The sequence below is a fragment of the Equus asinus genome, chromosome 23 (genome assembly GCF_041296235.1).
Source record: "Equus asinus isolate D_3611 breed Donkey chromosome 23, EquAss-T2T_v2, whole genome shotgun sequence".
Lineage (NCBI taxonomy): Eukaryota > Metazoa > Chordata > Mammalia > Perissodactyla > Equidae > Equus > Equus asinus.
In genome coordinates, this window is record NC_091812.1 from 63,508,628 (window position 1) to 63,521,518 (window position 12,891).

The 12,891-nt window shown below is 47.3% G+C and overlaps 1 protein-coding gene across 1 annotated transcript; it reads right to left on the reverse strand.

The window, feature by feature from the left end:
- Nucleotides 1-7,511: 7,511 nt before the first annotated feature.
- Nucleotides 7,512-8,938, reverse strand: LOC106841408 (C-C motif chemokine 21). The gene is made up of 4 exons (XM_014857432.3): nt 8,512-8,938; nt 8,291-8,411; nt 8,013-8,195; nt 7,512-7,934 (listed from the first exon to the last, which is right to left on the reverse strand). Exons 1-4 carry the CDS (start codon nt 8,576-8,578, stop codon nt 7,910-7,912), a joined length of 396 nt encoding a protein of 131 aa, XP_014712918.1. The 5' UTR covers nt 8,579-8,938; the 3' UTR covers nt 7,512-7,909.
- Between the last annotated feature and the right edge of the window lie 3,953 nt (nt 8,939-12,891).

Here is a 12,891-nt window from a genome sequence, read left to right on the forward strand (position 1 = left end):
GGTGCAAGAGTAGAAGCGGGGAGACTGGGTCAGGGGCTGTTGCAATAACCCAGGGAGGACGCGATCTGTTTCTGGGAGCTGGTGAGAAGTGGTCAGATTCTGGAAATATTTTGAAGGTAGAGCCAATGGGCTTGGCTGAGGGATTCAGCATAGGATGTGAGAGAAAGAAGAGGCAAGAATCTTGCAACATTTTTGGCTTGAGCAAGACGATGGATGAGTTATTTTTACCAAGATGTGGAACCGGCTGCAGAGGAATGGGCTTGTGGGAAGATCGGGAGTCTTGTTTTGATTTGTCAAGATGAAGCTGCATTTTGGACATGTAAGTGGAGATGTTAAGTGGATAGTTGGTCATGTGAGTCTGAAGTTCAGGGGAGAGATTCTAGCTGAAGATACAAATTTGGGAGCCATGGATGGTATTTAAAGCCATAAGACGATGAGGTCTCCAAGGGAGTGAGTATAGATAGAAGAGGTCCAAGTTCCAAGTCCTGGAGGTCCCCAACCTTGACAGATCAGGGAGAGGAAGAGGAATCAGGGAAGAGGGGCTGTCAGGGTGTTATGGTGGTCCCACCATCATGGCAAAAAGGGAAAGGACACAGGCCCATGGGTGGAAGGTTTAAAGCCCCACTGCCCAGCCGTTGGTTTAGATGATCCAATGGGGGTGGGGTGTTGGAGGCCAAGGAGGTGGCTTTGAAACAGTTTCTGGACACACACACAGAGTCCTCAGTGTGCTACATGCTTCACCTAATTCACCAGAGTTCAACGTGAGCCTGGGACAAATCTCCTCCCAGCTCAGGCAGCTCAGCCCAGCCCAGCCCCACCCTCCTCCAGGGAGCCGGCCCAGCCTTCCTGCTCCCTGGTCTGACCAGATCCATGCCCTAGGGGTCGGAGACCATGCATGGAGGGCGCCTTAGCCATTGGGCAGGGGAGGGAGCAGCTGGGCCTGGGGAGTCAACCAAATCCTCTGTATAGATGGGAGTACAGGGGAGTGAAAGACTGTGGGAGAGAACCTCTACTAGATGCTTAGTAACTGTTTGTTGGATGGATGAATGTGCGCATCCCGAGCTGTGTCCATGGGGCTGTGCGTGACTCGCGTGCCCGGAAGGTGTGTGTGTGTGTGTGTGTGTGTCTGTGTGTGTGTATGTGTGTGGTGTATGTGGCCGTGCGTGCACGTCTGTGTGTGCCTGATCGCCCCCGCTTCCAGGCCTGCAGAGGGCGCCGCAGCCTGGGAAGGGGGCTCTGGAGTGGGGCGCGGCTGTGGCGGAGGGTGCGGGGCGCCCTGGCGGGCCGGGGCTGCCCTCTCCAGGCGGGGTGCGGGACCTGGCGGGCTCCTCTGAGAGGATGGGATGGGCACTGGGCTCAAAGCCCCTCGGTTTGGGCCGGCCTCCGGAGCCTTCCCTGCTCCAAGCCCCCGCCCACCCCGAGGCCGAAGGTCCCGGTCTGCCCCCAGGTCCCGGCGTGCGGGCCGGTCGTGCGGAGGGGACACTCGGACTGTGGGGGGCCCGCACCCGGGGACGTGGGGTCAGCACGGGCCCGATGGGCCTGGCGGCCGTGACCCAGGCCGGGCGAGCGGCCCTCCCGCCACCGCCCGCGCTCAGGCCCCGGACCCGCGGGCACTCGCCGGGCGGCCGAGATGCGGGGAGGCCGAAGGCCGTGGGTCCGCGAGTGTTGATTTCCGCCCTCGACCCCGAGTCTCCCCGCACTCGCCTTGAGTGCGGGGCGACTGACGTGGGGGGCGTGCCCTAACGTTTGCCTTGAAGGCCCAAGAAAGTCCCATCACCTCCGGCACCGCCTTCACGGCATCAGTAGCCTGCAGCGACTGAACCCTTAACCCTGCGGTTACGGCGCCAATTCTAAGAAAAGGTTTCTTTGTTCAGCGGAGGCTCATGGGAGCCTACTGTACCGGGCGGGATGCTCGGCGCCTGGGGATGAAGGGCTGCAACCTGCACGCGGGCGGAAAAGGAGTTTGTCCTGCTCATCAGTGGACACAGGAAAATGCTAGACCTCCGGCCTAGCATGAGACACATTCCAGGATGAATAATGAAAGGAATTTTTAAAACTGATCCCAGAAAGATGAAGGAAATGAGAACAGAATGTTCAGTCCGCAAGCCTGCAGTTTGCCTTCGGCGGACAGAGGACCGCGGCGACGATGCCGCCTCCTGGTGGCGGAGCGGGGCAACGCGGATCTCGCGGGTGCGTGGAGTTCCACCGCGCGGGTCGGGGTGGGGAGGGGGCGGCCTAACCGAAACTGGGCGGGCTGCTCAGGTGATAGGAAGTGGAGTCTCGCTGTTCTTTAATTTTGGATTGAAACTTACTATTAGCAGATCCATGGCTCTACAGCAAAGGTCTTCATGAACATGGCAGCAGTTTCCCTGGGGTTTGTTTGCCACCAACTGAGAAACGGATGTCTTGAAGAAAAGGAAGTTTTCAGCTTCTTGACATAGTTAACACGATGTCTGTAGGGCATTTGTAGAGTAGACATCACGAGAATTATAAAAATAGGCGTTAGAAAAAGAGGCTTGGCAATTTCAGCATCTGTAAAAATGCTAATTCATTGGTCAGGACTGATTCCAAAGACGGAAGAATTGATGATTTTAGCAAAACAGCATCATTTTCCCCCAGAATACAAGGAGAAATAACACCTGCATGTGGGAAAGGAAAAGAACATCACGAAAGAGGCCAGCTGAAGCTGAAGGCATTTTCACAGGGAAGTGATGAAGGCTAGGAAACATTAATTTTGAGCTTTCATATATAGGAAGTGTAATCAGTCCTTCTGACTTTGCTGTGCCATGGAGTGCAGCAGAAGACCCGAGTGTGTCAGTGGTGCTGTGCGGGTACCCCAGACTGCCCATTTTTAATTTTTAAAAGCAAGATGTCAAAGGAAAGAAGCTGTCATTGGTGATCATGTCCCTCTAAAGGCTGGATTGATGAGAGAAGAATGAAATGGTGGCTAGCCAGGGATCATAGGGTGGGAGAGTGTTAGACCTGGTTGCTAAGGGGAAATGATAGAAAAAATAAACAAATGGGACTACATCAAACTGAAAAGCTTCTGCACTGCAAAGAAAACCATCAACCAAATGAAAAGACAACCTAAAAATTGGGAGAAAATATTTGCAAACCATATATCTGATAAGGGGTTAATATGCAAAATATATACAGAACTCATACATCTCAACAACAAAAAAACTAACCCAATTCAAAAATGGGCAAACTGTCTGAACAGACATTTCTCCAAAGAAGATATACAGATGGCCAACAGACACATGAAAAGATATTCAGCATCACTATCAGCGAAATACGAATCAAAACTACAATGAGATATACACTCACACCTGTCAGAATGGCTATAATCAACACGACAGGAAATAATAAGTGTTGGAGAGGATGTGGAGAGAAGAGAACTCTCATACACTGTTGGTGGGAGTGCAAACTGGTGCAGCCACTATGGAAAACAGTATGGAGATTCCTCAAAAAATTAAGAAGAGCACTACCATATGACCCAGCTATTCCACTGCTGGGTATTTATCCAAAGATCATGAACACATGAAAGCATAAAGATACCTGCACCTCTGTGATCATCACAGCATTATTCACAATAGCTAAGACTTGGAAGCAACCTAGGTGCCCATCAAGGGTTGAATGGATTAAGAAGATATGGTATATATACACAATGGAATACTACTCAGATTAAAAAATGATGAACTCTGGCCATTTGTGACAACATGGATGGACCTTGAGGGTATTATGCTAAGTGAAATAAGTCAGAGGGAGAAAGTCAAATGCCATATGGTCCCACTCATAAATAGAAGATAAAAACAACAACAGTCACGTAGAGACAGAGATTGGATTGGTAGTTGGCAGAGGGGTAGCGGGGAGTAAGGAGGGCAAAAGGAGTGATTAGGCACATGTGTGTGGGGATTGATTGTAATTAGTGGTGAGCATGATGTGATCTACACAGAAATCGAAATATAATGATGTACACCAGAAATTTATGTAATGTTATAAACCAACGTTAGCACACAGACACAAAATCTTAGTGATTTGAAAAAAAACCATATTGAAAGGAAAAAAAAATCTTAAAGATTTAGAAAAACACATAAAAGGAAAGAAAAATAATCTGGTTGCTTAGGTTGGCTGTAGTTTCAGGTTCATACGACTGAGGTTGTTCAGATGTTTCTGTTAGCGGTCATTCTGGGAGATCTTAGAAGCCCTGTCAGTCCTTTACATTAGTATCAAAGGGCCTTTAAAGTATTCACAAGGAGTGGCCCAGGAGAAGCAGGAAGCGTCCAATTCTGAGGCAACACTGATAAGAAGGAGCCGGCCCACCATTTCATAAGTGTGTGGGTTGTCATTTCATGGAAGAGATAGCGATCAAATTTTAAAATGTGGTATTAGTAATTTTCTGGATGCCCTGAGGGTGACTTTCTGTTAGAAGATAGTGATGACTCAGTTTTAAAGCAATGACATGCTTTAGTGTCAAAGAAAAACTCAGGATTCCAGGGATTACAATGAGTTTTCATGTTTAGGGGATGATAATTTTGTAAGTTTGGGGGATGATTGATCTTTAGAATTTTTTTTTCTTTTCCTTTTACATTTCTAGTAGAAGCGATTGATTGTGTTCCTCTTGAACACTGGCATACTACTATTCAGTGAAATATTTTTCTCTATGAGCGAGCAAGGCATTGGCAGTCTTCCAAATTTATAATTTCGTTTTATGCTTTAGACCTATTTTCACAGAATTATTTACTTGTATAAGCAGAAGTATTCTGGAAAGTTACATTTATCTCCCCTCCTATTTGGGTCCTTTTGGGTTTATGCCTCTACACACATACACACACTTAAACATTTGCTGTAGTTTTAGTTGGGGCTCAGGAAGGAGTAAAACTCAACGTAGGTTTCTAATTTGTCATCTTTACCCTGAACTCCTGCTTGTCTTTGAATTTAATGGTGTCTATCTTTTCCCTTACGGTTTTATGTCTCGTATAAGAAGTTCTTTTCTACCGCAAGGTTATTAACACACTCACCTATATTCTCTTCTATTACATATATTTTAAATATTGTCTTTAATCCTAATATGACGAAGCATTTGAAAAATATTGAGGCTATAATAATAGTGATATAGATGTATTAAATAAAGAAGAGGAACAATTAGAACTTTGAAGAAAAACAAATAGGTGAGTAACAAGGAAAAGCAAGTACAGTACGCTACTTTGCTCTGCAGGGAACAACATTTACATGGTCATAACAATGTAAATTCTGACTGTGATCTAAATATGGTGGTAGATTTAGAGGATAGGGAGGGTTGGTAAGAGAGCTAAATCTCCACCTTTTATAATAGGCAGTCAATTGGTAATATTGAAAATAGATAAATCAAGAAACAGAGGAATGTACGAAGTATTTAGATGTGTGACACTAACTCCTAGAAGAAGCAGCTTAACAGTTAAAAGTTGTAGGCAATGGTTGTTCAGAAGAAGCCTTTTGGTATTTTTGATATTTTTTTAAAACCATGAGCATGTATTATTTGATGTTTTTAAAAATTATGCATCTTACAGAGAGAAGAAAGAACAGGACGACATTGTCAAAGATGAAGGCAGGCAAGGAGAGTGGCCACTCATTCTTGATGGAATAAATACTCTGTTGCATCTCTACTCAGGGCAGGGCTTGAGGCAAATAGCAGGCCTGTAAGTGTGGAAGGATAGCTCAGTGAAACAGTTTTGTTTGTTCTGCCTGTGTGTCCTTTCTCTTTAGAGCAGGCAAGGGTTTTGGCAGGGCTGAGAGAGAGGCATCCTAATGTCAGAGGCCTCTCTGCTTTCGTGAAAGTCCAGAGCAAGCCTGGGAAGAGGTTCTGCCCTGGAGGGGTTGCAGAGGGGGAGTGTTTGGAGAGAGTTCTTTAAGGCTGGGGAGGGATTGGTGTCCAGGTCCAGCCAGCGTGGGCACTGGGCTGTGATCCCTGGCTCTGATGGAGCCATGGCAGGAACTGAGTAGACGGCTCTGATAGGTGTCTGGTGGCCAGATGTAAGCCCAGAGTGTCTCCCAGCTGAATTCTCGTGTCTGAAAGGGGGCACAGAGCTAAGTTTGAGAGTGTAGGACCTGGAGAGTCCTAGCCGCTGTGACCACAGGGGCCACAGCGTTGATGAGACTGCTGTCCAATGACGGGATGGTGTGGGGGCAGGTAGGAGGTCTCCCCTGTGCCTGAATTTCTGTGAGCTTTGCACGGTCCTCGGCAAATGGGATCCCAAGAGCGCCTGATGCTGAATTTCTCCCTAGCACTCCAGCGCAGGGGCTTGGAGTAGGAATCGAGTTCATCGAAAGGCCATTTTAAGATGCAGGAATTCTTGCACACCTGAGTTTGTAGACTGAGATCACACCTGCTGCACAAGGATAGGTGGGGAGGAGCCCTGTGTTCACGGGCCTCAGGAGGAGCAGACAGCAAACATTTCAAGACTTCATGATCAGTGGTCCGGGCTGTGACAGGCTCAGGCTCCCAGGGAGGAGAGGTGGGGGCAGCCTCCTCCCGCTCCCTGCCCCCTCTCAAGATCTGTTCGTTCTTTCCCACATGGCCTGGTGCCATCTGACGGTCCTCCCTACCCCTGCCTGGAGCAAAGGGGAGGGGGGGGACTAGGAGGATCTCTGCTCTAGGGCTGAAGAGGTGGGGGAGAGCCAGGCAGGAGTCGTCTGGGAGAGGAGACTGATTTGCATCTGAATTCTGGGGTTCCAAATACCTGCCACCAAGATTTATTCCTTGGCCTCCAGAGACTAAAGGGGCTAAAATTCCCTGGGTCCCTGCCAGGGGGAAAGGGAAAAGAAAGGAAGGGGAGGAGGCTTCCCAACTGGAAGGCAGCTGAGGGAGTCAGGAAGGCCAGATAGGAACAGAGAGCACAGCCCCATTAAACAAAGGGGAGAGGCCAGACCGAGCTCCAGGGGTCGTTGATCATCTTGATCACTGGGGCACGAGGGAATCCTCTGGGCTCTTTGGGAGGGGTGGGGCTCTGAAGGGCTCCCAGGGCTGGAACTCTGCGTGGGGAAGGTTTCAGTAGAACTTGTGTTTGCCTGTGTTACAGGCGGGTCCGGGCTCCAGCCTCCCTCCTGGGGACCCTCCCAAGGAGGTCCCTCTTGGAGGTTCACATTCAGTTGGTCCCAAGCAAAGGTGAGGCAGTCCCTGGTAGAGCTGGGAGGGAGGGTATGCTGGACATAGTCAGGGAAAGGATCTCAACAGGGTCTCAGAGGGCTGCAGCGCCATGGGGAGGTGGGGCAGTGAGGTGTGTGCTCTGGGTCACCGTCTCCCCAGTGGCAGGGATTTCTCAGAGACCAGGAGCAGCTCAGGTCCCACCCTGCCCCTCAGCCTCCCTTCTACCGCCCACAGGTGTGGGCACCTGGGAGGCAAGGAGACTCTCGCGGTAGTTGAGAACATAGAATTCGCCAGCCTGAGCTCTTGCCTGGGACCCCAGAGTGTGTGACCCCACGCTGTAGTGACACTGGCTTCCCCGTGGACACAAACACACAGGAACAGATGCTCGGGTAGGAGGCCGGAACAGCTCTTTGTTCAGTAAGGTACAGATTGCATTTATAAGGAAGGGGTGGGTTGCAGTGGGGAGCAGGGTCAGGTCCAGTATCCTGGGTGACCTTTCCTCTGAGGGGACAGTCCTGCTGCCTCCTCTCACACTTCCTGGGAGACTCTCCCTCCTCTGCCTCTCTGGGCCTGGCCCGGTGTGGGCCGCTCAGCCATGCAGGGTAGGGCAGGGAATACAGAAGGGGAGGGTGCTGCAGGAGAAGGGGTGAGGGAGGTCTGCACCAGCTGGCTGTTCTGTGGCCGAGTCCTTCCTTTCTTCCGGCCCGCTTCTTGCCCCTTGGATTGGGGCTCAAAGCCCTGGTAAGGTGGTGTGGGCTCCTGGGCTCCAGGCTGGGCACTGGGCTATGGTCCTTTCGGAGTCTCAGTCCTGGGAGAGCAGATGAGGGGTGTGAGGGGCTGGTGGAGGTTCCCGTCTCTTCCCTCCCCACCCTTTCAGCTTCCTCACCTCTTACAGCCTTTGGTGCCCTTTCCCTTCTTGCCAGACTTGGAGCCCCCCTTATCCTTCTTGCAGTCCTGGACTGGTTTCTGTCGGGCTGGTGGCTTGTCCAGACGCTGCATCAGCTGCTGCACCCAGGCCTCCTTAGGGTCGGCACACAGCTCTGGCTGAGAGCGCTTCCGAGGTGAGAACCTGGGGGTCGGGCATTAGCAAGCCTGTCCAGTCTTGCCCACCGTGCCCTCCCCACTCAGCTGCCAGCCGGCACCCACCCCCTGGCGCCCACTCACACGACAGCCGGGATGGCGCAGCCCAAGCTTGGCTCCTGCTTCCGGTAGCTGCGGACAGCCTTGGGGGGAATCTTCCTCTGGCTGTACCTGAGGCAACAGTCCTGTGCCCCTCCGTCACTGCCTGCAGGGTGGGATTCAGAGTGAGCCAGGGGCTGCTTGTAGGCTCCCCCCAGGCCTGTCCAGCCCCTTGCCCCCATCCTAGGCAACTCCCTCCTTGATACCTTGGGTCCAGGGGATGCAGAAGGCCAGGACCAGGACAAGGAGGCTCAGAGCCAGCGACTGAGCCATGACTGTGGTCGAGGGTGAGGATGAGACCCGAGCTGTGGGAGAGGTTCAGCTCCAAGTTGGGGGTCTGTGTGTGGGCTGGGACTGGTCTGCTGCCTATTTATGCAGGCGGACACTTTCACTTCCCCCATCCCCAGCCACTCTGTCCAGGCAAGAGTAAGGATCTCCCTCCTTTTCCTTCCTGAGCGGCAGATCCTGTCCTGGCACCCAGCCTGACTAGTATGCGGAAACGAAAACTGCGCACAGCCAATCAGTGCCCTGGCCGCCTGAGTCGGCCTCCCCAGCATCAGCCGAATCCCTCAGGCCCTCCTTCCCTCCCCAGCCACCATCGGGTGCAGGCCCCACCACCTCTCCCCGGACACTGTGACTGTCCCCTCACTGCACTCCAGGCTCCGTGCTCTCCCCTCCTTCCAGCAGGCTGAGCACTGCTCCTAAAATGCAAATCTGGTTATTGAATTGTAAGAGTTCTTTGCACATTCTCTTTAGGAGACCCTTGTCAGACAGACAATTTGCAAATATTTCCTCCCGTTCTGTGGGTTGTCTTTTCACTCTCTTGATAGTGTCTTTTGACACACAAAATTTTTAGATTTTGATGAAGTCCAGTTTTTCTGTTTTTTCCTTATTTGCCTAGGCTTTTGGTATCGTATCTAAGAAAAAAATATATTGCCAAATCCCTCTCCAGGGGGTGCACAGTGGGGATGGCTGTTGGTTTCCTCAGTGGTGAAAGCTGCTGTTGTCCTCTGCAGAGCAGCCGCTGTGGACTGCCCCATCCGTCTTTGTTCCTGGCCCTTCCCAGACGTCTCAGCTAAGCTGAGCTCCCCAGTGCTCCTTTCTGGGTGGTTATTTTCTGTTTTTTTGCTCCACCATGTTGCTGTAGATTCTTGATGGACTCTTGAGCTCTCCTGGGTTCTATTTATGTTTCTATATAGCTGTCTAATTTGCGTGATGGGGGAAGAAGGCTGCTATGTCCTACTCTGCTATTTTGCTGACATTACCTCCTGCTATGTTTTCTTCTAAGAGTTTGATAATTTTAAGTCTTAGATTTAATTCTTTGATTCATTTTCAATTATTTTTTGTATGTAGTGTAAAGTAAGGGTCCCACATGATTCTTTTGCATGTGGATGGACATCCGGTTTTCCCAGCACCATTTGTTGAAAAGGCTGTCCTTCCTCATTGTATGGTCTTGGCACTCTTGTCAAAAGTCAGTTGACCATATATGTGAAGGTGTATTTCTGGGCTGTCTACTCTATTCCATTGGTCTATGTGTCTCTCCTTATGCTAGTGCCACACAGTTTTGATTACTGTAGCTTTGTAAGAAATTTTGAAATCAGGGAAGTGTGAGTCTTCTAACTTTGTTCTTATTTTCAAGATTGTTTTGGTTACTCAGTGTCCCTTGAAATTTCATGTCAATTTTAGGATGGATTTTTCTATTTCTGCATAAAACACTGTTGGGATTTTGATGAGGATTGCACTGAATCTGGGATTTCTTTGGAGAGTGTTTTCTTAATAATATTAAGTCTTCCAATCCATGAATGCAAGATGTTTTTCTGTTTGTTTAGGTCTTATTTAATTTCTTTCAGCAATGTTTTATAGTTTTCAGTGTCCAAGTCTTATGCCTCCTTGGTTAAATTTATTCCTAAGTACTTGTTTTTTGCTTGAGGAAAGTTCACCCTGAGCTAACATCTGTGCCAGTCTTCCTCTATTTCATATGAGGGTTGCTGCCGCAGCATGGTTGATGAAAGGTGTAGGTCCACGCCGGAGATCCAAACCTGTGACCTCATGCTGCCAAAGTGGAGCATGCCAAACCCAACCACTACACCATGCAGCTGGCTCCCTAAGTATTTTCTTTTCTTTTTTAAAGATTTTATTTTTTTCCTTTTTCTCCCCAAAGCCCCCCAGTACATAGTTGTATATTCTTTGTTGTGGGTCCTTCTAGTTGTGGCACATGGGATGCTGCCTCAGTGTGGTTTGATGAGCAGCGCCATGTCTGCACCCAGGATTTGAACCAATGAAACACTGGGCTGCCTGCAGCGGAGCACACAAACTTAACCACTCGGCCATGGGGCCAGCCCCACTTTTCTTTTTTTTTAATTGTAGTAACATTGGTTTATAATATTGTATATATTTAAGGTGTACATCATAATATATTTCACCCCTAAGTATTTTATTCTTATTGGTCCTATTGTAAATGGAATTATTTTCTTAACTTCTATTTAGGATTGTTTATTGCTAATGCATAGGAATTTGATTTTTGTGTGTTGATTTTGTATCTTGGAACTTTGATGAATTCATTTATTAGTTCTAACAGGTTTTTTGTGTTTTCTTTAGAGTTTTCTATCTATAAGATCATGTTCTGTGAACAGAGAGAAATTTACTTCTTTCCTATTTGGATACCTTTTATGTCTTTTTCTTGCTTAGTTGCTAGAACTGCCAGTACTATGTTGAATAGAAGTGGCTAATGTGGATATCTTTGCCTGGTTTCTGATCTTATCAGAAAAGCTTTCAGTTTTTCCCCATTGAGTATGATGTTTGGTGTGAGTTTTCCATATATGGCTTTATCATATTGAGGAACTTCCCTATTATTCCTAGTTTTTTGAGTGTTTTCATCGTGAAAGGGTGTTGGATTTTGTCAGATGCTTTTTCTGCATCAATTGAGGTGATCATATTTTTTTCCCTTCATTCCATTAATGTTGAGTAGTACCTTGGTTGATTTTCATAGGTGGAACCATCATTGCATTCTAGGAATAGATCCCGCTTGGTCATGGTGTATAATGATTTAAAATGCTGCTGAAATGATTTCTATTTGTTTTTTGAGGATTTCTGCATCCGTATTCATAAGGGATATTTGTCTGTTAACTTTCTTTTCTTGTAATGTCTTTGTCTGGCTTTGGGATCAGGGTAATGCTGACTTTATAGAATGAGTTAGGGGGTGTTCCCTCCTCTTCAGTCTTTTGGAAGATATTGAGAAGGACTGATGCTAATTCTTCTTTAAATGTTTGGTATAATTCACCAGTGAATCCATCTGGTCCTGGGTTTTTCTTTGTTTGGATATTTTTGTTGACTAATTCAGTCTTCTTACTGGTTATAGATTTTCTATTTCTTCTTGAGTCAGTTTTGATAGTTTGTGAGTTTTGGGAATTTATCCATTTCATTTTGGAAATTATCCAAATTGGTTTACCCAATTCGTTGATGTACAATTGTTCATACTATCCTCTTATAACTCTTTTTTTTTTTTTTTTGAGGAAGATTAGCCCTGAGCTAACATCTGCCACCAATCTTCCTGTTTTTGCTGAGGAAGACTGGCCCTGAGCTAACATCCAGGCCCATCTTCCTCCACTTTATATGTAGGTCGCCTGCCACAGCATGGCTTGACAAGCGGTGGGTAGGTCTGCACCCAGGATCCAAACTGGCAAACCTCGGGCTGACAAAGCGGAACATGAGAACTTAACTGCTATGCCACCAGGCTGACCCCTATAACTCTTTTTATTTCTATAAAATCGGCTTTAATGTCTCCATTTTCATTTCTGATTTTAATAATTTGAGTCTTCTCTCTTTTGATCTTAGTCAGTCTAGCTAAAGGTTTGTCAATTTTCTTGATCTTTTCAAAGAACCACCTTTTGGATTTGTTGATTTTTCTCTATTGTCTTTCTAGTCTCTATTTTATTTATTTCTGCTTTAATCTGTATTTTTTCCTTCCTTCTGCTATCTTCAGGTTTAGTTTGATTGACTTTTTCTGGTTTCTTAAAGTACATCTTTAGGTTATTGATTTGAAATCTTTCTTCTTTTTTAAGGCAGGCATTCACAGGTATAAATTTCCCTGTTCGCACTGCTTTCACTGCTCCTCATAAGTTACTGCACCTCATACCAAACTTATGGGATGCAGTGAAAGCAGTGCAAACAGGGAAATTTTTGTTTCTATTTGTCTCAAGGTATTTTGTGACTTTCCTTGTGATTTCTTCTTTGACTTGTTGTTTAGAGTGTATTGTTGAATTTCCACATATTTGTGAATTTTCCAGTTTTCCTTCTGTTACTGATTTTTGGTTTCATTCTGTTGTGATCAGAAAAGATACTTTGCATGATTTCAATCTTAGTATTTATGACGATTTGTTTTGTGCCCTATGTGATCTATCCTGGAACATATTCCACGTGAACTTGAGAAGAATGTGTCTATTCTGCTGTTGTTAGGCAGAGGTTTCTGTGTATGTCTGTTAGGTCTAATTCATTTGTAGTGTTGTTCAGGTTCTCTATTTCCTTACTGATCTTTTGTCTTGTTGTTCTATCCATTATTGAAATTGGAGTGTTGAAGTCTACAACCA